Genomic DNA, 27,500 nt, shown 5'->3' on the forward strand with positions numbered 1-27,500 from the left:
GATTCATAGACCCAAAAAATGTAAGCTTTCTGTAAGTATGTATGAATAATACGTAGAGCAGGAATGATGCTCTTGCAAAGATATGTCCCCTGTTTGACCACATGCAATCCATCTGAACGGGGACGACTGCCAGAGTGCACTAGGCCCTTAAATACAGTATAGAACAGCAGAAACCACATCCATAGGAGCTGATGACTAAGCACAGGCCCACAAGGAGACTGTGCATAATTGATATGCTGATGTCTAAGGTCTGGCCCCGTTCCTCAGTTGGGATCGGTCTGCTTGGAGTCGCATCTGACCTCAGGCTGAGGAGAAGGCACCCACAGCATATCTAATGGCTTGCTGGTGGCTTACCATTTTGGCCCACGTTTGTCACCAGATGTATAAAGGTTATGAATGTTTATCAAGCCGCAAAATGGCTTGAAACACTAATGTTGTTTTTTCCAATTGCCCACGGGACAATTACCGAGTTTCCAATAACAAGTCCGGTTCGGCAATATCAATTAATTGACGGATGCGGGGGAGGGTCCAGCTTCCTGTTCCGCTGGTTGTACGCAGGCGGCACATGTGGTGGATTTATTTGGACTCCAGTTCTGGTTCTGCCTGAGCATTGTTTGAGCGTTTAAGCGTTTGTTTATTGAATGAGAGAGGGACAAAGAGAGGGAGGGAGGGAGGGAGGGAGGGAGAGAGAGGGAGGGAGGGAGGGAGGGAGAGAGGCAGAACAGAACAGTGAGCGGAAGAGTTGTTTCCTCCGGTGCTTAATAATAACCCCCCCCTCTCCTCCTCTCTCTCTTTCTCTCCATCACTCCTTCCTTCCCTTAATGCCTTTTTCTTCATCTCTCCTTCCTTCCTCCTGCCCTCTCTCTGCATTTCACTCTACCCCCCAACCTCTCCTCTCTCAATCTGTCTCCTTGTTCTATCTCTCTTTCCATCCATTTCCTTCTTTGCTCCCTCGTCTTTACTCTACCTCCTCATATCTCTCCATGACTTTCCTCTCTTTCTTTCTCTCTCCCTCTCTCTCTCTCTCTCTCTCTCTCTCTCTCTCTCTCTCTCTCCCCTGCTTTTCTTTCTCTACCCATTTCATTCCATCTATTTCTTTCCACTTTTCTTTCTCTAAATGTTTCCCTCCATCTCTCTCTCTCTCTCTCTCTCTCTCTCTGTCTGTCCGTTTGTCCGTCTACAGGCCGGTAGTGGAGGGTCAGACTGGAGGTGCGGCGGTGGCTCTGAACAGCACCAGCAGTCTGCCCGCCTCCATCGTGGTGTCACTGCCCACGGCTGCCCCTGCCGCGCCCACGGCAGCCCCTGCCAAACCCAACCACAACCCCAGCAACCGCAAGGTGGGCACGCTACCTGCCAACCTGGAAGAGATGAAGGTGAGCAGCGCTTAGTTGCGGCGCACATTTAGTGTGCACATTGCATCTGGAAGTTAGCAGCAGCCAAATGCTGGTAACCAATGAGAGTAGCCATCTGATTTTTAGAAACAAGATAATGATGATGAATTTGAACCAATTTTCTGTCAGTGGCTGGTAGATGTTCACATTTTGAAAAGTTAATTTCCTACCCTGCATCTGAAGCCTCTGAGGTCAGAAGTGTGCAGTTATTTTATACACTTCCATACTGGAACTTGTGTGTGTCTTTTGAGGTCACGCTTCATGTGTTCCACCTTCTTTGGTTTTGTTTTTGTTCTCTGTCTAGTCCTTTCAAAAGACAACACAGCTTGTAGATTTCAGCAAACCTCTGGCAGAGGCCATGTCTCGGTCCCTATTTTCAGCTGAGCGTAACAGAGCGTAACAGGGTTGTTGTCGTTTTTGTCAGGTGGCCGAGCTGAAGATGGAGCTGAAGCTGCGTGGCCTGCCCGTCTCTGGCACCAAGACGGACCTCATCGAGCGGCTCAAGCCCTACCAGGACAGCCCCGCGCCGCCGACTCCCGCCAGCCCTGCTGCCGCCCTCGCCAGCAGCACGCCAATGGAGGTCTCCACGGCCTCTCTGTCTCCGGGCCAGCATCCCCCTACGGAGAGCATGGCCTCCACGCCCCCCGTCTCCCCCATGCCCACCGACCCCACCAAGGACGACCCCGCGGCGGGCCCGGACGGCCAGACGTGGACGGTCAACGGGCCGGCGCGGGCGCCGGAGGAGCGCGACCGGCAGCTGCACGAGAAGGAGCGGCAGATCGAGGAGCTCCTGCGCAAGCTGGAGCACGAGCAGCGGCTGGTGGAGGCGCTCAAGATGCAGCTGGAGGTGGAGAAGAGGAGCGGCGTCAGCCCCAGCCAATCGGAGCCTCCTCCGCCGGCCCCGCCTCCCCTGCCGCCTCCTCCTCTCGTCCTGAGCGCCTCCTCCTCAGAGAGCGGCCCCCGCGGCGGTCCCGCGCCCCTGTTCGCCGCCGTGTCCCCGGTAAAGACTGAGCACCGCGCACCGGCCAACTGCTCGCTGGGGGGACAGGGCTCCCCGTGCCTGGTCAAGCTGGAGGAGGCGCACGCCACCCAGGTGAACAGCATCTCCGCAGCGCCTCCGCCCCAGCCCCAGCCTCAGCAGCTGCCCCAGTTCCTCATCAGCCACCAGGGCATGCAACAGGTGCTGACCCAGCCGCAGGCCGCCCTCATCGCCGCCCAGCACGCCGGCACGCCCATCGTGCTGCCCGTCTCGCTGCCCAACAACACAGGCACCATCCAGCTGCCCACCGTCACCAGTGTCAAACTACAGGTACCCCCACATTACTCGATCTCTCACAGCCCACAGCCAACACAGTAGATTTATGGACTAGATTCAAAATGACATTTCCCATGCATGAACTACAGCAATCCTGAGGCGTGTTGGAGCAGTGAACTGACCCACCGATGTTTGTGCTTAGGGTCTGACTCATGGTATTAAATGTACAAATAGATTTTGCCAGGTTATTAAATCAGCTAGACTTCAGTTAGACTTTGTACTTTGCCTGTCACTTACTGTAAATCCAGGCCCTCTATTTCAAACAATGACCTCAGCGCAGGATGACGACAGCACAAAATGGCCGCTGTGTGTGTGGAGTCCCAGCCCTTTCCTAGAGGACGGAGACATTTCCTGTAGCTGTTCCAGTCCTGCTCTGGCACACCTAGCCGTTTGGCTGGGGAATATTAGGATAGGGTGTGTCTGTGTCAAGCTGCTACAAATGGGAGGAAGTGTTGGTGTTCCCTGAGGAAGCTGTTGAACTCCTAAATGGCTTAGAATGGATTGGGTCGATGAGACATGAGCTTGTTGGCCAATTTTTTATTCCTAATGGATGAACAGTCTCATTAGTTTCTTTGGACTTAAGTAGGTGTGCTATTAGTACATACAGTGTTTTACTGTAAGTGGTCAAGTCTACTGTGGATGAATTGGTTTCCTGTGAAGAGACTCAGAAAGACTCCAATGCCATTGCAATTTTCAATTAAGCCACTGTGCCCTTTAAGAATCATTTGAAGTACATGTCTGTTTGGAGTTGAGCCACTTCAAAGGCAACTACGATATGGAGCATGAAAGCACTGTCAGAAGAGATTTAATTTCCCACATCAATCAGTTGCTGTGTTAATGCATCACCCTCCCTCCCTCCGCCAGCCCATCCTCCAGGCGACGGTGTCCCCCCAGACCCCCGGCCTGATCCAGACCCCCGTGGCCCAGCTTCAGCCCCCTAAACCAGAGAGCCCCTCCGCCCAGCAGCTCTCCAACCACAACCACTTAGTACAGGTCAGTCTGTTCCCTCAACGCTCGCCATCGATCCAACAACTTCAATCAATCACTCTGGCCACATAAATATGTTTCTCAGACTTGTCTCTTTCTTTTGGTTGTTGTTGTGAAGGGAACATAAATCCTGCTCTGCTTCACTTCTTTAGTCAGATGTTTATTTTAATTTTTTATTTTTTTTTCAACTTTATTGGGAGACCCGATAAATCTGTCCTGCCTTGTTTCAAATCTGAAGGTCAGAGCTACACAATGCCGTCAGAAGTCTGTCCAGCTCATATTTTTCAGCGAGATAAGCCCATGACATGTTTTTCCATATACACACACATACACTCACTCGATCACTCGTCCACACACGAGCAGGAGTGATTGAAGAAGGCTGGATATCGGGTGTCCTCGAGGAATCTGAGTAACAAGCGTAGATCATTGTCTGGGAGGCCGATCAAAGCCAGGCCTGCGAGAGCCTTATCAGGTGACTCGGGGATTGACTTGTCGGGTGTGTGGTCATTTGAGGCCATCCATCGTGGAAGTGCTCTAGTCTCACCTCAGTGCCATTACTTTCCCTCAGATACAAAACAATACATTCAATTGGATTAACAGCCTATGGGCCTCATTTGTGTCATTGGACACATTGGCCAGTCATTGACCTGTTGAAAAGCATACCTCCGATGGAGGCTGCCACCGGCTTCAGAAGCGTCGTTCTTGTGTAATTGTAGCTTTGTCCCTGGCGCCATGTGTCAGCCACACTAGAGCGCCACAGCTCCAGGCTAGCAGGCAGGTGGGGCGTCCGTCTCTCGCAGGGCAGGTGAGAGGAGGAGGGCTGAGGAGGATCCAGGTGTCTGGTCTGGTGCGGTGGCGGGCCCGAGGAGCTTGGCGCCTGGCCGAGGGAGGGAGCTGGCTGCAGGCCCACGGGAACCCAAGCTCGGGGGAAGGGGGAGGGAGTGATGAGAGCGATAGCACTCTCGCCGAAAGAAGGCAGCCCCAAGCTCTGGAGCCTCGCCAGCTAGCCAGTCAGCCAACGCTACCCAACACGGCCTCACCTGACCTGGACCATACTCACATTCACACTTACACACACACACACACACACACACACACACACACACACACACACTGCACACTTGCCCACACACAAACACACGCACACTTGCCCACACACACACACTTGGCCACACACACACACACACACATTCACACTTACACACACACACACACACACACACACACACACACACACACTGCACACTTGCCCACACACAAACACACGCACACTTGCCCACACACACACACTTGGCCACACACACACACACACACACACACACACACACACCACACACACACACACGCACACACACACACACAGGCAAGAGGTAGATGGAGTGACTTACAGGATTAACCTGAGCAGCACTGCTCGTTAAGGAGGCTCCCTGGTGGTTTGGGAAAAGGCTGACTCATGCGGTACAGGATTAGACGGGGATGCTGGGGTGGGAGGGGGTGAGGTACTGGTTTTGGTCCATGTTGGAATGCTTTGAGTTGCTTTACACCACTTTTGGTTGAGACTCCTTTGTGGGATGTTTTCCCTTTAAGGGTATTGTATTGGGGGGGCGGCTCATCCGTGTCAGGTCTAGGTTTGGGTTAAGGTGAGATTGTGTGATGTTACACAGGACATTTGGTGAAGTGCTCATGATCCCCTGCATGTTCTGCCATACAGACACTGCCTGTGTGCACCACTTCTGGCTTCCAGCACTGCCTCACTGAGAGCCGGGTAGGCCCAGAGGGGCCCCAGTGTTTCCTGAGCACCTCCCCAGACAACAGGCTCTCTCCCCGGGGCTCTCCTGGACACGTCTCCAATGGCCCTCTGAGCAAGGTACCACCACCATTATAATGTCTCCGTCTGTATTCATAATACTTTTCAATAATTTGAATTCAACTCTATAGTTTTATCTGCAGTAGGCCATATAGATTGTATGGTGTAGTGTTGCTGGAATGCGGCCTGTTGTATGGTATGTTGTGTTGTGCTTAAGCGCTGTGTTGTGTGTGTGTGTGTGTGTGGTGTGTTGTTGCACTGTGTTGTGCTGTGCTATAATGCCTTAAGCGCTGTGTGTTGTGTGTGTGTGTGTGTGTGTGTGTGTGTGTGTGTGTGTGTGTGGTGTGTTGTTGCACTGCGTTGTGCTGTGCTATAATGCCTTAAGCGCTGTGTGTGTGGTGTGTTGTTGCACTGCATTGTGCTGTGTGTGTGTGTGTGTGTGTGTGTGTGTGTGTGGTATGTTGTTGCACTGCGTTGTGCTGTGCTATAATGCCTTAAGCGCTGTGTTGTGTGTGTGTGTGGTGTGTTGCACTGCGTTGTGCTGTGCTATAATTCCCTAATCATTGTGTTGTGTGTGTGTGTGTGTGTGTGTGTGTGTGTGTGTGTGTGTGTGTGCGGTGTGTTGTTGCACTGCGTTGTGCTGTGCTATAATGCCTTAAGCGCTGTGTTCTGTGTGTGTGTGTGTGTGTGTGTGTGTGTGTGTGTGTGTGTGTGTTGTTGCACTGCGTTGTGCTGTACTATAATGCCTTCTGTCTGTGTCCAGTCCCCAGTCCAGTCCCAGCCCACCTTCATCCTGCAGCCCACCACCTTCGCCAGCATCCCCAAGAGCAAAGAGCCGCCAGCCTATGAGGACGCAGTCAAACAGAGTCGCAGCATGCAGAACGCTGCTCTCGCACAGGTACACACACCAGCGCTCTCACACACACACACACTGATGCAGCGACACCAACACAAGTAACCACCAGCAGTGTGTGCATGGCAAAGGTGTAAGGAAACCAAGACACAACACTTTCCTCATAGATAGATAGATAGATAGATAGATAGATAGATTGATAGATTGATACACACACACACACACACACACACACACACACACACACACACACACACACACACACACACACACACACACACATACATACTTTAATCATCCCAAGGGAAATTTTAGGCATCCAGTAGCTTATACAACCAGAATGTAAACATAATAGAATTGCTTGACAAACAAGAATAAAATCATATACTTTAAGAACAATATATAACAGAGATTAAGTTATAAGATGTAGATGTTATGACCACAGTCCAGATGAAGAGTAGGAATGCACTTCTTGTCTTCTTGTGTGACAGTATTTAATTGAAATAGCGATGACTTCAACCGTGAAACAGCTCAGCACTTTAAAGTAAACATTATCATGCAGAGTATGCAGAAATATCTCAAAGGGCATATCCAAAGGCAGTTCTTTCTTTTTTCCAAAACCACAGCTTCATACAGTATGTAGAGACCATCTGGACTATTTACTTGGTGACAGTTCAACTTCCTCTTGGTGACAGCACAGCTTCCATTTTACTCATCTGAAGTGAATGTGCTCAGTATAGCTCATGGTAACTCGGATCCTCGGAAACTGCTGTGTTAGTGAGATTAGCACCACCATGAGGAGTCATAAAGTAGTGACACCCTCTGATGTTCAAATGGTGCCAGGTTTAATGTGGACTAATACATTTAAAGGATATCTATCTATCTATTTATTGATACTATCTATTGATACTTGAAAGCAGCACGCATCCATCATTTCCCCCAAGATGAATTATAACAGCATATTTTGAGTATGTTTAGTCTTTTCTTTTTGTCCTTTTGATAAACACACGCTCACAGGCTGAGTGTGTTTCAATTTTGTTAAACAATAAATCTGCTGAGTGCCCTGAAGTACTCCAGACGGCAGTGCGTCTCTCACAGACAACAGCTCGCTCCTTCACTCAAGACCCGTCGCACTTAGCCATGCTATTCTTGTGCCCCAGGTTCCCACGGCAACCAGTCAGCAAATGGACGACCTGTTTGACATCCTGATCGAGAGCGGAGGTAAGAGCCTGCGCGAGATAGGATTGCATCATGATCTCTGACAGGCAGACAGACAGGCAGACAGACAGGCAGACAGACAGGCAGACAGACAGGCAGACAGACAGGCAGACAGGCAGACAGACAGGCAGACAGACAGGCAGACAGACAGACAGACAGGCAGGCAGACAGGCAGGCAGACAGACCCCACATCTGGTTAGACAGTCAGCTGTCAGCACTCTCCTGCTCCTCCCTGGGGAGCCATGAGGAGTGAAGAGAGTCCGGAATCAGTCAAGAGCCTGAGGGCAGGACCAAAGATGACCGGCCCCCTCTGGCAGGACTGATTAGAGATCAGCGCTCAAAGGGATGTAATGAGTGCAGACACTGCTCCTCTGGATGCCAACCCACAATCTACAAGCAGCTTGACTTCATCACCTCCCAGTCCAGCACTGTTTCTCTGGCTGCCTAGACAATAGTCTGCAAATGAGAACACAGTTAAGGTTTTAGAGAGAGTGAGAGATTCCAGACCTTAGTATGATGCACATGCCTTTTCGTCTTAACCCCCTTGTTTCTTGGAGGGCACAACTCACATTCCTGTGAGGATATTATATGACACAGTAGCTGTGTTCATCCTGATCTTTTTCATAAGCTGGATTTCCATTCAGCTCAGTCGCATATTCTATGCCAGTTTTCAATAAAAAAAACTCACAGACCACCTAACTAAACAAAAAAAAGAGTAGACCTACAACAGTATATTACACAATAGCCCTACTCATTGAACCACCTTGCATATTGTCTTTGCATCTTGCTTATTGTGTCAGAGGATTCATATGATTTAAACTGGCATAGCTTATATAGGCAGTGTTGCAGAACTGTTTGGATTTACATACAAGGTTGTTCAACATTGCAAACAACTCATCTATATTATTTTTTTACCACGTCTGCTCGCGGACCACTTGGGATAGCTTGCAGACCACACTTTGAGAAACACGTTGCTCTATGCGCATTCATGAACATTCGGTTAAAGAGAATGTGCTTCTCCATACATTTTCATCTACTGTGTTATGTCAATTAAAACATTGGACATTCTCCTGCACGGGTCCATTTTGACCCGCCCCCGCCCGCACCCGAGAAGTTCAGCACCAGATCCGACCCGTCACCTGTGGTGATATTAAAATTAAATCCGCACCCGCCCGGACCCGTTAATATTTTGCCCATTACCCGACCCGTGTCCGCGATAAATCGCACACAAGCTAAAATCATTCAAATGAATGTGCTTTATTTTTCTTTCTCGCACAATTGAAGCACGTAAAGGGCGACCTTTTTTTTTTTTTTTACATTTTGCATCAGGGATAAACCTTACAACAATGACACATAGCCCAAACCTTGCTGCATCAGAACATTATTCTACAGAAAATGGACCTGTTAATGAAACAAAGAGAACAAGAAAAAAACAACCTGAGCCTGCCACTAGCCAACTTTACCTTGACTTCATCCATTGTAGCCTACTCTCTTGTGCTCCAACTACGAGACGGTTATATTGTTTAATGTTTTCACACATAGATGCATCAAACAAATAATTCAAAAGTCGCAGTATGTGAAGGGTCAAGTGTCGTATCGTTGACTAAAACACATATTTGCGATGTGGTAATGGTAATTTAGATATACAAATATTTCACATATTTTTCAATGATGTTTTATTTCTAGGCTATACTGTTTTGGTTCTCATCGTATCCGCCCGCATACCCGCCCGTACATTTTAGGGACGTCATAATTTACCCGTTTTAGCAACTTTTCTGCGGGTACCCGTCAGGTACCAGCGGATACCCGACCCGTTGCAGGACTCTGCATTCTCCTAATCAAGGGAAGAGTTATTATCAGCTATGAGATCAAAACATAATGTTGTCATTGTTTACAGGAACACACTGGTAGAAATGCAAATGCCAAAATGCAAATAAATGTGTCCATGTTTATTAATTACATCTATGCAAATCGAGAATAAGGGGACCCCCCTGTAGTAAACCGGATTGTTATCTGCATTGGAAGATTAAACGTACATTTCGGATGTTTTCAGTCAGGATTTTTTATTCAAATGGTCAAAATGTAAATTAAAAACCCAGCTCTAGTAATGCCAGTGAAATTGAGGTCTCGTTTTCCTGTCCACCCTTCCAGAGATTACGCCCTTCAGTCCCCACGAGCCCTCGGTGCCGAAGCTGATGCCCGTCACCGCCAGTGTCACCACGCTGCCCGTCAACACGGCGCTCTCGCGGCCGCCCGCCCACGTGCAGTTGGCGCCGCCGCCGCAGGTCCTGTGCGGCGACCCGATGCCCAGCCTGGCGGCGCTGGCCTCCGACAACCAGCTGGAGGCGCTGCTGGACGGGGCGTTGCACGACGCCGAGCCGCGGCTGCTGGAGGACCTGCATGCGCAGCTGATGGGCGACGCGCAGCACCACCACCACCACCACGTGTCGCCGGGGACGACGGTGGCGTCGCACTCACCCATGGACACATCGGACCTGGGTTTCAGCGAGAGCGGCTGCGGACCGGGCCCCTCCAGCTCGTCCTCGTCCTTCAGCCTGCAGGAGGCCAGCCTGGACAGCATGGAGTGGCTGGACCTGACCATGCCCGGGCCCATGGGCACGCTCAACCCACTGGGCATGGCCGCAGACTTCCTGGACACGCACGATCTGCAGATGCCCTGGGACTGAGGGCTCCAGCCCACCCCCACACACCCACCCACCCCCTCTCCATCTCTGTCCATCTCTCTTTTCTTACTGCTCTCTCTTCCTCAGCTACATTCACTTTAGCCCTGAAGAAGGTGCTGGATTTGTACTGGAGAGGGTCGTTGGGTGAGTTGGGTTGAGTTCAGCTCAGCTGTGCTGCGGATGAAGTGTGAGTGTGTGCGTCTCCCAAGTGGCCATGCCAGTCTTCATACTGCAAGAGACCCACCCACATGTTTTGCCTGCTTGCCCCCGCCACCCTTTACACACACACACACACACACACACACACACACACACACACACACACACACACATACAAACACACACACAAACACTGCTCACTCCCCTACACACATCCAGAGCCTGAGGGTATGTCACCACCTCTGAATTGCCTCTCTCTGTTCGGCCTGTGTTCACCCAGTGTCACTCGGTGGGGCAGGAGTGCTCTCAAATCTCGCCGATCACCTTGCAGTCTGACAACACTTAATAATTCATTCATTCTCGGACAAGCTGACAAGGGAGAGCTTCTCATTTCCTTCAGACACAGTGGGCTGAATGCCACCCTTGTGTGGCACAGAGCAGGCAAACCCCAGACCTACGAGTACTTTAGTCTCTGAGTTAAGATGTTGCAATCTCTAAACATCATCATCATCATGCCTGATGCATCCGTTGAGTGGTGTGTTTCAGATGGAGATGAACGACCAAGTGTGGTTTCAGGAGAGAAACAACAGAGGTTTGACTGTTTTCAGATGAATGTTCTAGACTATGTCTCAACAGTGAGAGACAGCCGTGTAGCTGTAAAGAAAAGAAAGTGCTAGATTTGCAGCAAAAATACAAACCCATTTTGGGTTGTTTACGATGAACACATTGAGGGATAAAAAAACAAAAAGGAAAAATGCTTGCCAACATGCAAAGCTGAACACCCCCTCTAGTGATGGACTGTCCTACGGGGTGGTCTGGACTGTCTGTGCCATAAGACTGATTCTCAGCTAAGATGGACTCTATCATCATCTCAGTTGTGAAGAAGGATACAGGAACTGTGTCTGCTATTCACTTCAGCTGTGGTATTTGAAGGTCTCCACCGAACTAAACCACAGAACTAAATCAAGGACGCAGTACGTTGGCACGTGAAACTAACCACAGTTTCACCCACACACATTCTCCACTGCTCCCAACAGTTTTCCATACATCGCAGTGTCTCCTGTTACTTGACCAAGGAGACATTTGTTTTTCATTTCCATTTCTTTTGTTTTTGTTTAACATGCATCTGAGTGGATGGACAGATTTCCGAGCTCATTCGCCTTTTGCTGTAGCCGTGTGCAGAGCAAGTGCCGACCAAGAGGGACGGTTTCATGGCAACCACCACCACTACACCCCTTCATCACTAGAAAAAAAAGCCCTCACTTGCACACGTCATGCTTCCTCGTAGTAGTTGTTGTTCTTTTGAGTGTGTGTGTGTGTGTGTGTGGGCAGTCCGCACACTCATTTCACCTGCGTTATAGTGTGTAGTCCAGGGTTGCACTGAAGGTGAGGCAGATCATGGGCCACTGCATACCTCAACCACTGATCCTTCACTGAGCTGGCTAGAACACACGGGGCATGAACCATCTATCTGTTTAGTTTGTCCTTCGTTTGGTTTGTTTTTGGACTTTAACTGACTTAACCAGACAGACTGTTTCAGCTGCTGTAGAACAATGGCAATTAGAGAACTGTAATGTAAATACAGCCAGGCTTCTTGGAGGACGAATTTGCTTTAATGTGTGTGTGTGTGTGTTTGTGTGTGTTGTCTGGACCAATCATAGTCTCTAGAGGACAAATCCGTCTTTGTCTGTAAGAGATGTGCCTCCGAATAGCAAGAAATTGCAGTCAATGGGCTGCCATGGCATTTATAGTGCACTACCATGTTTGGTATTTAGACTTTAAATTCACAGTCAATCATGTAAGCCCGAGACAAAATCTGGTCTTAAATCTTCCTATACAGTATCTGACTGGACATTTGAGCTTTATAGAATTGATGTTTTCAAACTCTACATTGGCTTGCTGACACTTACTTTCCCTTCTACATGCTGTTGGTCACGTCTAATGCTGTCATGATGACGGAGATAGTGCTGGTCACCTTTGGCAGCTCCATGAGTTTTTCTGATAGGAAGCGCCGCTCCGTCTCGGGGGGGTCATGTGACCTCTCAACTGCATTAATAGCAATGCAAAGTTGCGCACATAGACCAACACACAAACCCAAAACAAAAAGTTGCATCCATGCACAGACACAGCCACCAGGACAAGCAGGTACAATGGATTTGACTATAGGCAGAAGGGGAATATCGTGGAAATGGAGATAATCCCCGTCTGCCTATAGTCAAATCCATTATACCTGCTTGTTCTGGTGGGTGTGTGCATGGATGCAACTTTTTCACATGGGTATGTGTGTTGGTGTGTGTGCGTTAACTTTGTATTGCATTTACCCAAGTTTTCTCCAGCTCATTCCCCCCACCACTTTCATCATAGTCGACTATTTTTACTTAAAGAAGATGATGTGCTAATTGACTGGAAAGAATTTGCCCGAGAGTCCTTTCAGCTACTGTAAATGGCAACTCCATGTAGAACTGAAGGCCTTTGTGTCACCTAGGACAAGTGTCCAAACAGTAGGCCATAATTGGACCTGGCAAACATTCTAAAGATGCTGTCTTTAATAGTAATTTATTGATAATGTAGGTTAACTAATAACTGCCTTGGCAACCTCTAAGGTGGTTGTATTGAAATCGAGATGATTGGGGACCCAGTCACTGGTCCTGAGTAAGAATGCATCACATTCACCCATACAGCAAACGTCATCTTTGTACTGATCTGAACATTTTCAATCAGTACTTTCATTAGAAGTAATAGTATGCAAAAAGTTTTCTTGGGGGGGGGGGTTAAAATGCTGACTAAGATCCTAAGATCTCCTTTCCTCTGTTCAGATAGAGGTTTAAGCAGTCATCGTAACGGTCAATGACTAATTAAAAGCGCTTCGACACTGATTGTGAACAGTCTATACTCGTGCATGAGAGCATGCAAGCAACCTTTACCCGCCCCTAGGCATTACTAACTCCTATAGACATCCCGACAATTGCGCTTACCTCACCTCCATTCAGAAGCAATACTTGATACAGTCACCTGAGAGTTCTACTTCTACTCCTGCCGCTTTCTGGCAGTCAGACTCAGTCCTGGCAAGGCTTCGATTGGATCATCACGCAGACTACGAGCACTTTTTTGCTGCAGCAATCATGAAAAGAAACAAGCACCTTTAGTATTGATGTTGTTTCTTTGTCAAGGTCTTGTCTTTCTGTCTATGTTTTGGAAGAGGTGCGGTGTGTGTGTGTATGTGTGTGTGTGTGTGCGTGTGTGTGTGTGTGTGTGTGTGTGTGTGTGTGTGTGTGTGTGTGTGTGTGTGTGTGTGTGTGTGTGTGTGTGTGTGTGTGTATATGTGTGCATGTCTGTGTTTGAGCGTGTGGATTGTGCTTTGGTCTGTTTTTCGCTGAAGCTTGCGGTCATCACAGTAGTTCTGTTTGTCCAGTCATGTTCGGCTTGTGTCGAAGGCTCTGTACTGTTGTTTACCCAACACATTGACAAAGTCACGCCCTGGAAACCTGGGCTCAAAAGTTGGTATGATGCCAAATACATGCTTGTTGCATGTCAAGAGCCTATAGCTCATATCTAGATAAAAAGGCCCTATCGACGGGTCTGATATCATGAAAGATCATACCTAGAGGCCTTCCCAGATGACACGCCACATTGCCCTGCCATAGTGCAGGTTGGGGGATTGCCATGCATGTTTGTTATTTGTATTGCTACAAGGTAAATAAAAACAGAAACAAAAATAGAGCCATAGTTGCCAAAGAGAAATATTGGGAAATATCTGGGGATGGTCAGTGATAAACTTTTTTAAATCATTGTTTATAAAAAAAAAAAAGCTGTTTTTTGAAAGAAAGAAAAATATCATAATAAATGGTTTTATGGTATTGTTCATGGATGATGTTTATCCTTTTTTATGAAAATATTTCATATCTTGGTTTGGCTACAAGCTGGTCCGAAATGCACGAAAGGAAAGCGTCACCAAGTGGAAGGGACAGTCTGGACGAGGCGAGCAAAGCAATAAGTCTTTCCACCGTGTGGCCCTGCCACACTGTTACCAAGGCTTCATATCATTACACTGCCTTCGTCTCCTATCAGAGCCACACAAACAAATTACCAAATCTTCTTTTGTTCGGTTAAACGATGACAAGGGACTCCACTCGTCTTGTCTGTGTCCAGCCTCTCTTCTCCCTTCTGCTTGGACCACTAGGAGTCACAGCAATCCCCCCCACCCCTACCCCTCATTTTCGCATTGTTTTGTATTATTATAAATACTGTTATGGTTTTGTTGTTATGGATGTTTTTTTTTTATTTTCTGCCATCTCTGTCCTGCTTTCAGTCCTCTTCTAGCCTCCTGTAGTCGGTCTGTAATGTGTGTTTCTATAGCAGAGGTGGAGAAAAGGAATGAGGAAGTATAGAGAGGGAGAAAGAGAGAGAGAGAGAGAGAGAGAGAGAGAGGGCAGACCCAGGCCAGCTCTGTATCATCTCTCCTCTCTGAGAGAGGCTGGATCATCTGTATGCCATACGTTTTGCACATTGTGTATATATTTTAATGGATGTACTGTAATGCATATTTTTATACATGTTTACGCATCCATGAGCTCTTCTGTGTAAATAGTTCTAAGGGATGGAAAGAAAAACAAAATGAAACAAAAAAAATGATCTATATATGCTGTTATGTGTCAATAAAATTTGATGTACTGTGAACGTGATGTTTGAGGGAATGTTTTTATTTCCAAAATTGTAGATGAATGTGAAATGTGTCTGAGAAAGAAAGAGAACTGTGAGGTCAAAGATCCATTCATTTCAAAATACATGGTTTTCTAATGAACAAATGTGTGCCCAAACTTAAAAAGTACTGGCAATACGTCAAAAACGTTACGGTTCAAAAGCCTGTGAACATTAAAATCACATCAGAAAGGGTCATTCATTCAAAAGAATGTACATTTTTGTTATTTCACAATTATTCCAAGTAATAGTAAATGTTTACTTAAAGGTTTCTGTTCCAAGCGATACTGAAGTTTACAGTGGGGAGGTTATTAATGACTAATCTTTGCTCATTGATGCAAGCAATTTTATTTTTAAGCATTTGTATTTGTTTCAATGTTGTGCACATGTCAAGGACGGGTTATTCCAGAGTGTTCAACTGAATGGCATACTCTCATCGGATTGAAACTAAGGTAATAGACTCAACAGGAAATTGCCAGTCATAAAAACACATCATCCTTCATAAATCACATGTACACGTGAGCATTCTGGTTATTGCTGTGTTCCAAAGAAGCCTATTATCTAGGTCCTCAAAGGTGGAGTTATCACAGGCACTGGCCATTTGCATTCACTGTCCTTAGGTCACCCGATCAGTTTGTTTCAGGAAAACTTCCAGAGACCACTGGATCGCCTCCCATCGCCAACAGCCATCAAATCGCCTTGATCGCCACCTCTCTGCCGAGCTTTGTCCCAGAGCCCATCTCAAAATCTGAGTACGTCATGAATCTTTGCGTTACAGTTGGGACAGTAATGGCTGATGTCCTTCCATCGTTTTGCACAGAATGGGATGAAGCAGCACCCAAGCACACACCTGTCGAGAAAATAAAGCAAGCCTTTTAGATCTCATCAGCCCAAACAAAAATGAAGCCTACTTTAAATGCAGCTGGCGTGGGCTTTGAGGTTACGTGTGCAGGGATCTGTGACGCTATGGGGTCAGATTCCCGTACAGGGATTAAGTCTGTCCTAAACTATAACATTTTTCTCAATGCAGATCTCTGTGGCAAATTAAACCACTTGCTCTAGAAATGGTTGCTACTGTGGTCTTGGTCATGATAGCCACAGAATGATCACAGTCCTCTATCACCCTCTACGTAATGTACGTACCCAATGGAAGAAAGTGTGAAACACAGAATCCAGGAGGTGCTAGTCACTTTGTGCTTGACGACTGTGCGAACGACTCTTGAGCAAGTGGAGCATGTGACCCAGTCAGGATCCCAGAGAAGTTTGTCCTGAGACACCACTGGCTGGACGACTCCACAACAGACAAAAGAGCAGTAAGCATCAGTTAAAACCTAGATCAGCCTTCTGCACCTCAGCAATGTGCATTTGGTCCAAACAACTCTTCACCATCAAGCAAAGTGAGCTTACTTTAAACGACTTAGTATGACTTACTTTAGTTAGTAGTTTGACTTACTTTAGTCGTAAAATATTTCTACCAAAGACAATTTGTAGAATTAAATTGCTCATTTCCGTTTTTTTTTTTAACAAAAACAATTTAGAATACACTGATATGTTCCAACCATATTTATACCATAGTTATGATATGAGCCAGTTTACAGCTTTGATATTATTTAGCAGTGCATTACAGTTGTTTTTCCTTTCCAAAGCCATCTATTAGGCCTCTCTCATCAGTGAAATGTTGAAAAGGCATCTTAGGTGGGCATACAAGAACTGATCCTTTAATGGGTGAAGTTTTCATTATGACCACATTCTTTGCTAGAAGATGATAATCTGCAAAAGACTCAATCACAAGTTCAATCGAATGTTTCCTTAAGTGAAAAAAAAATCCTTTCTGACCTGGCAAATACCTATATTCCACAACTGAAAATGACAGATAATAACATTCCGACCAGCAGTTCACTGTGTGAATTATACTGCGGAAAAAAGCCTTCTGATAGTGTTGGGAGGTCACTTTTACCCACCAATCACCAGGCAGAGGGATTAATTTTCCTTACTGCTTTCTGGTGGCTCAGTTTCCTCAGGTTCCGTCATATTGTCGTTTGCCTCTGGTGATGGTTCCTCTAGTGATGGTTCCTCTAGTACATGATAGTCTGGCTCTGGAAATGGTTGTCAAAGAAAACTGTTCTGAATCAAGCATGACTCCAGAATGAAGTAATATTGTGCCTTAGCTATATTTGCCTTTAAATTGTCCTACCTGGGAAAATCGTCTCTCCAAACAGTCGTACATCTGAGAACGAGACAGCTGTTATTAATATGTAGGGTAATGGGAAGATACATGAGGGCAAAGTACATTTAGAACATGTTTTACCATGAGGGTCCTTTTGAAGTTTTCCACTTTTGAGCACTTCTGTCTGTCGTCTTGTTATTTCTTTAAGTTCTGCTTCGATGGTGTCCAGTTCTGGTGGTGCACAGATTTCACATTTTAATTAATTTTCTCCTACATGGTGTTAATCTCAAATCCATTTGATTATCCACTCATGTCAATTGTAACAGGCTCTAGTTACTGCATTACAGTTTCATATAAAATGGTCTGCAACTAAAGATTATTTTCAAATAATCACTTGTTTAGTTTCTAAACAATCTGAAATGGTAAAAACAAAACAAAACAAAAACATTTCCCAAGATGTCCTCAAATCCCTTGTTTTGTCAAATACCAAAGATAACAGGCTTGTTCAAAATTCAGAATTGAATTGAGAATGACTCCTAAATTCCAATTCAATTCATGAATTTGAATTGGGGTCAAAACAGGATCTAGAATTATAGTGGATGGAATCCACTATCTTGAAATCTCCTGGCTTCTTCTTCTTATTATTATAACCTTTTTTTCTTTTTACCTTTTCAAAAATGAATGCGACTAACCGCTTAACGTACAGACATGTTGAAATAACCGTTGTGTACAGTAGGTCTGGAGTTGGACAAGAGAGGTATTTCTTAAAAGTTTATACTTTTTGAGAAATAGGGGGTTAAAAATGTCAACAAGCTCATTTTTCCCCCATAGACTTGTATGGCTGTGATGTCATAATGGCCTAAAGCCAGCTGCGCTCGTTAAGCTCCCAGAGAAGTTCCCAGGCTAATCAGAACACTGGCACAGGTGTCACCTGTGAACTGTCTCAGCGTCTAATGCATACAATCTGGCGCTCCCTAAAACGACACATCCTGTTTAAGGGCAGTTCCAGCGTTATGGATGTGACAATTGGACTCATATTGGTAAACAAAATGCCTTAAAGTGGGGGCAAAATTAGTATTAGTGAATTATTTTGCATACATTTTAATGTAACCTCTGTCCTCTGAATACTGAGAAATCCTCAAATTGCATATAATCAATTTCATCCTAAGAATACAAGCCATTTTATCAGCGTTATGGATGTGACATGAAATGGACACACTTTTGTGAGAGATTACAGGTTTTCTACAAACTCTGTGAATTTTGAAGGAAACTGCCGAAACTATGATATATGTAGCATGAAGGAGACTTGAATAAACACAAAAAGTGTGTTTTTGAAAATATGGGTCATTTTCGTAATGCATTATGTAGGAAAAACTGGCGTTATGGATGTGACGGTTTCACGTTATGGATGTGACGTGTCTAAACCAGTCCTCGACAAACTACATAAAACATATAATTAAGTAGTGAATTTTGATATGAAACAGGCTATAAATAACTAGCCCTACCTGAACCATTGCACCCAAGATGACAAAATATTTATGGTATGTTAGTCTCAAGAGCCCGCATTAACCTAACCCATACCCACTCATTTGTGATTTGCACACATAAAGTACATGCACGCGCACGTGCACACATACAGACAGGCAAGCACACACACTCATAAACACATACAGACAGGCAAGGACACACACACACACATGAATGCAGACACATAAACACACACACACAGGCACGCATATGCATGTGCGCATGCAAACACATGCACACACACACAAACACAGGCACGCATACGCACATGCACACACACACAGACACACAGGTCATATTTTGTACCGCTATGCGGTACATCTAGTTTATTGCTGCCGTTACTCATGTTACTCTGTGGGTATTAGCTACAGAGGACCTGACACTTCAAATGCTGGCATATCGCGTCATTTAAAATGAAACTGTGTTAAGCAGACATGAACGGCAGGCTGAACAGATCTGCAACAGAAGGAGGTTGCTATGTTAACTCCAGCTGCAAAGTCAGCCATCTTCACCAGCTAACACGATAATCTAGTTACTGTACAACAACAGTATGACAGTTACGGGAAGATAATCGCTCAGATTTTCAGATTTTTATTAGGCCACTTGAAAATAGGCTATGGCTAGGCTAATCACTGGAGGTATTTTAATATTATGTTTGTTTTGCTAATGCTTAGGCGAGGCCTCCCTGTGGTTTTGATCAACCTAATAATCTTTGAAATGTCAATTGTAAACACTAAGGTGAAATGCATTGAAACTGACATGCCACCAGAACAGACGTTTTATCGGCTTTGAGGTATAATAAAGTCTCCAGTCTTGTTAATTTACATAATGTAACATCCATAACGTCACATCCATAACGCATCATTAAAGGTTTTAAAAGTAAGAAAGGGGCACAATCTGGTCATCACACTTTACATTGATATAAATCAGCTTTGCACAGACACTATGGACATTGTCGCATCAACACTGTATGTGTAGCATAAACTTTTCCTATAAAACTTATGGATGTGACATGGCCATGGAACTTGCTGACTTAAAAACAAAAGCCTTACAAGTAAGGAGTTGCGCTCTTAAAGGCAAGCTGAGCATAGACATTGCTCTACCATTCCCTTGTCAATGTGGAATTTGTCAAATTACACAATTTGTTTGAACCTTGGGTCCATTTATCCACTTTTTAAATATGTATAATATTACCATGTGAAAAATGTTGTTTCTGGTATGGTTGCACACCATATTTATGATGTGAAAAGAGTGTCATTCTCCATCAAATTCAATCAGATCAGTTACAAACAATAAAATATAGACCTAAATGAAGAACAGTTCTATTTGTGTATGCACAACTTTTTTTTCCATGGTAAGGATGACCTTTGCATGGAATTGCCCTTAAAGGAGAATTCCGGTGTGATATTGACCAAAAGTGTGTTGAAACATGATACCGAGTGTGAACGTATGTCTCATAGCTCACCTCGGCTTGTCCCCTGCACTCAGAAATCTGGCGCTAGTTAGCCAATACTACCAACACAGTGTTTCGTTGTGGTGCCTCGGGCATCGGCCTAGCCATGCAAATAAATCACTGTTTTACACCATTTACGAAGCTCAAAGTAGCTCCATACTTTATTGGTAGACTTCCGAGGGCCTTGACATTTAAAACGAGACATGGAGAACTTTGAAAAAGCACTGGTAGTTTATTTACAAGACGATTTATACAGACAGTACCTTAAGGAATTTTACCGTTCAACGCCATCTTGAATTTAGTCACGATAAGTCGAGCGACGAGTACGAACGAACAGGTATGATAAGGGATAAGATTCCAAAAATAATTCTGTGGAAATGCATGGATTCAGTTGCTTCCAGTACCAGCAACTGGGATCCATTCATTTTTACGGAAAAAATTCCTTAAGGTACTGTCTGGGCTTGTCCCCTGCACTCAGAAATCTGGCGCAAGTTAGCCAATGCTACCAACACAGTGTTTCGTTGTGGTGCCTCGGGCATCGGCCTAGCCATGCAAATAAATCACTGTTTTACACCATTTACGAGGCTCAAAGTAGCTCCATACTTCATTGGTAGACTTCCGAGGGCCTTGACATTTAAAACGAGACATGGAGAACTTTGAAAAAGCACTGGTAGTTTATTTACAAGACGATTTATACAGACAGTACCTTAAGGAATTTTACCGTTCGACGCCATCTTGAATTTAGTCACGATAAGTCGAGCGACGAGTACGAACGAACAGGTATGATAAGGAATAAGATTCCAAAAATAATTCTGTGGAAATGCATGAATTCAGTTGCTTCCAGTAGCAGCAACTGGAATCCATTCATTTTTACGTTTTAAATGTCAAGGCCTTCGGAAGTCTACCAATGAAGTATGGAGCTACTTTGAGCCTCGTAAATGGTGTAAAACAGTGATTTATTTGCATGGCTAGGCCGATGCCCGAGGCACCACAACGAAACACTGTGTTGGTAGCATTGGCTAACTAGCGCCAGATTTCTGAGTGCAGGGGACAAGCCGAGGTGAGCTATGAGACATACGTTCACACTCGGTATCATGTTTCAACACACTTTAGGTCAAAATCAAAAGTGTTTCCCGTCTGTCAAAATAAGTCACAGCCATATCTAATTCTTTGCGCATTATATCTCCAGAACGGCTTGACGCATATGCTTCAAATTTGGTACAAGTGTTTGTATGGACTCAAAGATGTCAGTTGATGTTGGAGGTCAAAGGTCAAAGGTCAAGTCAATTAATACTCTGAGCACGATATCTCAAAAATGTCTTGACATACATGCCTGAAATTTGGTATGAGTGTTTGTATGGACTCTAAGATGAAGTGACTTGATGTTGATTGATGTTGAAAAACACCTTGAGTGTTATATCTCAAAAACGCCTTGACACACAAGGTTTTTTGGTACGAGGGTTTGTATGAACTCAAAGATTAAGTGATTCAATGTTTTTTTTTCTTCAGGAATCTCCCTACCAACATTAAGCCAGCAGCTTTCCATCCACTATTGTAATTCCTCTGGCATTACATTTCTAGTTACAATTCAAATTTGAATTAAAGGAAGTAGAATTGAAATTCAATGAAATTCGAAGAAATTCATATACATAATTCATATACATAAAGGTAGTGTTTAACAATGAAGCTTCACAGTATATGTCAGATATGATTGCATCAAACACACAACTTACAACTTATAACAGTAACCATTACATTTCCAAAGTAACCTTCCCAACACTGAATGTATGTGAGATTCAACACATTCTTTCTGTTGTGTGACTTGAGGAATTGCTTTGAATTGCCATGAATTTAATTCCACTTCCTGTCATTCCAATTCCAATTCAAATTCAACTTCCTGTGGGCCAGAGCCAATTCAATTCAAATTCCAATTCATGAATTGAATGGAGTCCAATTCTAAAATTCTGAATTTCGCACAAGCCTGAAAGATACTGTATTCAGATGTAAACCAGAAAATATTTGATCAATATAACCAATGAATTGTTGCAGCACTAATTCAGCCCTTTTGCTGTCTAAACTTAATCCTGTATGTTTGTGAAGGGTCAGTGAAATATTTCTCATTTTCCACTGGACTGTCTCATCAGGCGAGAAAGCTGGTGGCCATGGATATCTGATGTGGGTGCTGCTGACCCCCGGTGTTGATGCTTTCCTCTGGGGGTGCAGAGCTGAACTCCCGGGCTTTGACCAGCAGGCCACGGCGGTGCTGCAGCTGCTGCTTCCTAAAGGCCATCAGCCACAGGGCCTTAGAAGACTGGTCCCTCTCCAGCTCCTCTCCGGACATGCTGCAGGTGACGACGGTGATGGAGGACAGGTGAGAGAGCAACACAGCTCATACCAGGATAGAGGAAGTCACGGTGGTGATGTTGGTGGTGGTGGGGAGGAGGAACACAGTAGGCAACTTCAATGGCGCTTGCTTGTGGTGGAATCGAGGACAATGTATAAACTCCACAGTCAAAATGCTTTCCACACATATATGTGACATCGGTTTGCTTACACACATCTAACCATTTGACAAAATATGCTCTCTCCTGTTTTAGTAATTAAAACACTGTTATAATATCCTGTTGTGTGAACACTGCATATTATAACTGAGGTTTCATGAGACTCTCCAAAAACAAAAGAGAGTTAGGCAACTAATCAACTAGGCCTAATGTTAGACCAAACAAGATGAGCCAAGATAATTCTAAAGATAACCAGCAATGGAGAGGAATATGAAATATACAGTGAAATGAACAGAAACATGTCTGTCTACACTCAACTTGTTTTCTTCAGCGTTTCTAAGACTTCTATTGTACATAACATTACCTTCTGAGTTTTCTGAGTTTCTGGTACGGCACAGCTCTGCGAATTAGGCTTCCTCTGTATTAAAGTCCAAAAACTGAAGAAAAGAAGCAGAGGAGAGAGTGTGAGCGCTCTGAGTGGGTCACAGCAAATTGCAACTGGTTTGTTTGTCCTATTTGACGGTCGTACTGTAGGCTACTCTCTAAGTCCAAATACTGTACATAAGCAAATCAATAAAACATTTGCATGTTATGCCTAGTGCCATACCAAACAAGACAAAGGTGCATTGTCTAGTGTTATTGTTGCAGGTTGCCAAAAAAGAGCTATTGGCACATAGTCTTGTATCAAAATCCTTCATTGTGTGCTATTGTTCCCATCTTGATCAGTCTGTATGTTATTTTTCTTCTCTAAAACCTGGTAGATGTTCCACTCCATCATTTATGACTCCATAAAAGTGTGGCGATTTGCATGTTGTTTGATGAGAGCATGTTATTGCCATGGTTATTGTATTTAGCAGACATTTTTTTTGTCAAAAGCGACTTACAGAATATGAACATAACAAAAGTTCAAATTAACAGTTTTTAGTTGATAAGCCTACATAAGCAATATAGTACTTACAATAATATCAATAACAATATCAAATAACAATAATGAAAGTAAAGAAAAAAGATAAAGATACAAACCCTGTTCCTTCATTGTGACGTACTGTTTTGGTACCGTTTATGTCATATATCGTTTCACAAAACAGTAACCAAGGCAAAGTTTATCACAGAATTTTTGGTAGCAATTGTGCTTCATAGGCACTGAACAGCATCTAAACCAGAGAGGGTTGAAACAGAGCAAGTTGAAAAGCCTACATTAAACATAATAGTTATAAAATTACATTATTAAATATTATAATATATCATATAATAATGTATAACATTATTAAATATCAACAATAACAAATAATGAGTGTTCATATTATAGCAACAAATATTTAGTAGGCTACAACCCATAACTCATTTGTAGTTGTTGCCTGTATTTTGCCATGTCACTGTCCAGTAGCCTACAGTAATTTTTAAAGAAAAAGAAGTAAATCAAAGCGTTTATTGTCATTGATATGTGTCTTCAATGAGCTGTTATATTTTTGTACTTGTGACAAACGATATCCCAGGGTCAGATGAAAATGGGGCTCTAGCCTCCTGAAAACCAACCCATAGTCTTGTGTCCTCTGTAGTGGACATTTATGCATACCCCTTTACTCTTTTCAGCTATCTACCGTCTTTTAAAGAGGACATCCTGGGCTTTCCAATGATACAGTGGCTTGAAAAATTATTCAACCCCTTCAATATTTCCTCTTTTATTGCTTTAATTAGTGGAATCTTTGTCCATTTAATTTGGCCTTTTTTACAATAAATTGCAAAAATCCCTTCTCTTTAATGTCAAAGTGAAAGCAAATTTCTACAAAGTAATGTTAATTGATTTATATTATATAATGCAAAATAAACGATTGCATAAATATTCATCCCCTATAAAGTAACTGACATAAATCAACAGCGGTTCGGTCAATTGGTGCTAACTGTCTCACAATTATTGAAACGGGGATCGCCTGAGTGCATGTGTATAATATAGAGATATAAAGACACCTGCATCTGGAAGGTCCAGTCACTAGTCAGTCAGTGTTCCTGGCTATAATTCCACCATGAAGACAAAAGAACACTCCAAACAGCTCAGAGAAAAGATTAAAAGCGTAAGTGAGGGGATGGATACAAAAAAAAAGTCACTGAACATCCTCTGGAGTTCAGTAAAATCCATCATTAAGGAATGTAAGGAATATGGCAAATGTGCAAATCTGCCTAGAGCAGGCCATCACCACAAACTGAGTGACCGCTCAATAAAAATAATGGTGGGGGAGGCCACCAAGGCACCTATAACAACTCTGAAGACGTTAAAAGCTTCAGCAGCTGAGATGGGAGAAGCTAAGCATCTGCCGAGTTCTTCGCCAGTCAAAGCTCTATAGGTGAGTGGCAAAGCTCGACTAAAGTTCGCCCAAAGACATGTGGGAGACTCCAAGGTCAAATGGAATAAGGTTCTATAGTCTGAGACCAAATTGAGCTTTTTGGCCATCAGACTAGATGCTATGTTTGGAGCACAGCACATCACCAAAAACGCACCATCCCTAATTTGAAGAATGGTGGTGGTAGCATCATGCTGTGGGGATACTTCTCGACAGTAGGCCCTGGAAGGCTTGTAAGGTAAATGTAAAATGAATTCAGCAAAAAATATATGGAAATCCTGGAGGACAATCTGATTCAGTCTGCAAGAGAATATGACTTGGGAGAAGATTTACTTTCCAGCAAGACAATGAGTCGAAGCCTACAGCAAAAACTACACAGAAATGGTTTAAAGACAGCAAGGTGAATGTTCTGGAGTGGCCGAGTCAAAGCCCAGACCTCAATCCTAGAAAATCTGTGGCGGAACTTGAAAAAGGCTGTTCACACCCAATCCCAACCCCTTCCAACCATCAGAGAAAGAGAGAGAGAGAAAGACAGAGAGAGAGCGAAAAAGAGAGAGAAAGATGAGGACTGTGATCTTGTCCCTCAATAACATGGGGAAGAAGAGGAGGACCAAAAAAAAAGATTATCGCAGATGAAAGTAAAACATGAAAATGAAACAAACAATCCAGAAAAAATTTACAGAAGACAAGAGAAGTATAGAGACAACAAAATGTAGTTTGCGTCTAACCAGAAGTGTAAAAAAGCAGAAAAGTGCAATGTGATATGATATACACAGTTTAGGCAGGTGGTGCATAAACAGTATAAGATATATAGTGCAGTGTAGAGAAGAATACTGAATGGTTTCCAGTAATATAAATGAACTATATGTGCAGTGTATTAGCAGTAGCCTTAAGAGCAGAATAGGATATGCAGTATGAACAATGCATGAACAACATGTACAGATATGTGCAGTGTATAGCAGTAACATTATCAGAGCAGTAAAAAATAATATAGATATATGCAGTGTATTAAATTATCACTAATATTATTATTAGAAAAAAAGAATATGAATGAAAATGAAACAATCCAGAAAGAGAAATAAAACCATCTAGAATAACGAATACCATTTCCTAGATTTGGTTTGGTTTACCCTTAGTCTGATACTACAAGAGTGATATGTTAATTTTTTTATTTATTAATTGTGTTAACCTTTCCATAAAAAAACGGTCTATTCGTCCACCACAGTGGACATGCTATAACATAAAAATAAATGTGTTAAAATAATGATTGTAAGATGTTTTTTTTTTTTTAAATCCTAAATCACAACAAAAATTGGAGGACACTTTAAATTAGGCCTCAGGAGTGTTCTGAGCACAGCCCCATGCAAGGAGAGGCTCAGGTGTACGGATGAATAAGGGGTTGAGGCGATGAGATGCTGTGATGATCCTAATTGCAGACATATCCTATTTCCTATAAAACACTATGACTACTAAATAGATAGCCTACCTCAGGGTTCTTCAATTGGCGGCCCTCGAGGTCATTTGTACTGGCCCTTTAACAAAAATGTAATCTCTAGCAAGCGCATGAGCTGTTCTCCACTCTTGCATCTCTCGCTCGCTTTAGTCCTGCAGCCACTGCACCAGCCCATTGCACAAGTTATACTACATTACAATTCATTACATTTGTACATTTATAAGCTGAACGTAAGTGCCATAGTTTAGTTTCAACCTAAATTGGCACGTTGGAGTTTATTAATATTTAACAGGTTGCACCACACAAATAGTTTCTGTCAACAATATCGCAAAAAAAACACGGGCACAATTTCTGCAAAACTTGGTGGAAAGGTGGAGCAGATCCGACTCAAAGGGAATTTCAAAGTATTTCTATATAGCCTGGCTATTGCCGATGCCGATGTCATTTCTTCACGTCTTACAACATAAACAAATGCAATAGTCTAGTGAAGTCAGAAATGAGCCTGTCTAAAGGCCTCTTGGAAATCATGTGGCATGTTACATTAAATGCGCACTCAATTGCGATTCGAAGCAAAAAGTATCACTGATAGCCTAACGAAGGTAAATTGCATATTTGTAAATCGACGGCAAAACGTTAAAGTGAATCGTAGACTTTATAATAACAAAATAAAGTAAAGGAGATGATTTACACCTCCGTTCACCTAATAAAGGCCGTGGTTGTGTTTCTACAATATGTTGGCACAAAAAGTAATTTCTGTCAGAAACCAAGTAGGCTAAACGTTTTCATTGTCATCGTGAACTATGACGATGCCCATGTTCAGTAGGCTATGTGTTTCATTTATTCAAGCAGTGACATTTGGTTTAATGCATGGGGTAACGTGAGGTGCGTCAGAAAAAAGATGGGCCTGACCCTCTCGAAACAATATTAATCACGTTAAAATAGCGTGAT

The 27,500-nt window shown here is 43.9% G+C and overlaps 2 protein-coding genes across 6 annotated transcripts in view; one reads left to right on the plus strand and one right to left on the minus strand.

Annotated features, from left to right (window-relative positions):
• Window positions 1-15,096, plus strand: part of mrtfba (myocardin related transcription factor Ba) — a 41,381-nt gene extending 26,285 nt beyond the window's left edge. For 3 of the 4 annotated variants that reach the window (XM_042082508.1, XM_042082509.1, XM_042082510.1), the window contains 7 exons: window positions 1,184-1,373; window positions 1,816-2,700; window positions 3,571-3,699; window positions 5,405-5,560; window positions 6,264-6,398; window positions 7,514-7,574; window positions 9,723-15,096. In XM_042082508.1, the coding sequence (XP_041938442.1) occupies window positions 1,184-1,373; window positions 1,816-2,700; window positions 3,571-3,699; window positions 5,405-5,560; window positions 6,264-6,398; window positions 7,514-7,574; window positions 9,723-10,258 (2,092 nt within the window). In that variant the 3' untranslated portion in view covers window positions 10,259-15,096. The remainder of the gene's footprint in view (window positions 1-1,183; window positions 1,374-1,815; window positions 2,701-3,570; window positions 3,700-5,404; window positions 5,561-6,263; window positions 6,399-7,513; window positions 7,575-9,722) is intronic. The other variant, XM_042082511.1, reaches the window with a different exon arrangement.
• A 43-nt stretch (window positions 15,097-15,139) lies between these two features.
• Window positions 15,140-22,600, minus strand: LOC121699936 (lipopolysaccharide-induced tumor necrosis factor-alpha factor homolog). Of its 2 annotated transcripts, none has more exons than XM_042082512.1 (6): window positions 22,450-22,600; window positions 17,421-17,510; window positions 17,307-17,339; window positions 17,107-17,208; window positions 16,256-16,403; window positions 15,140-15,962 (listed from the first exon to the last, which is right to left on the minus strand). In XM_042082512.1, the coding sequence occupies exons 1-6, from the start codon at window positions 22,598-22,600 to the stop codon at window positions 15,854-15,856; spliced, it is 633 nt and encodes a 210-aa protein (XP_041938446.1). In that variant the 3' UTR covers window positions 15,140-15,853. The 2 variants fall into 2 exon arrangements, 1 of the variants encoding a protein (XP_041938446.1); XR_006027079.1 differs by lacking the exon at window positions 22,450-22,600 and adding an exon at window positions 20,966-20,988 and having other exon boundaries at window positions 15,142-15,962.
• Window positions 22,601-27,500: the final 4,900 nt, after the last annotated feature.

The sequence above is a fragment of the Alosa sapidissima genome, chromosome 24 (assembly GCF_018492685.1).
Source record: "Alosa sapidissima isolate fAloSap1 chromosome 24, fAloSap1.pri, whole genome shotgun sequence".
NCBI lineage: Eukaryota > Metazoa > Chordata > Actinopteri > Clupeiformes > Clupeidae > Alosa > Alosa sapidissima.

Bases quoted from the DNA above. Each gene is read 5' to 3' on its own strand.
- LOC121699936 (XM_042082512.1), bottom strand. From the start codon at position 22,600: ATGTCCGGAGAGGAGCTGGAGAGGGACCAGTCTTCTAAGGCCCTGTGG. The intron at 17,340-17,420 runs GTAAAACATGTT...TCTCGTTCTCAG, and splicing joins ACTTCAAAAGGACCCTCATG to ATGTACGACTGTTTGGAGAG. The intron at 15,963-16,255 runs GTACGTACATTA...TTTTCTCGACAG, and splicing joins TTCACACTTTCTTCCATTGG to GTGTGTGCTTGGGTGCTGCT.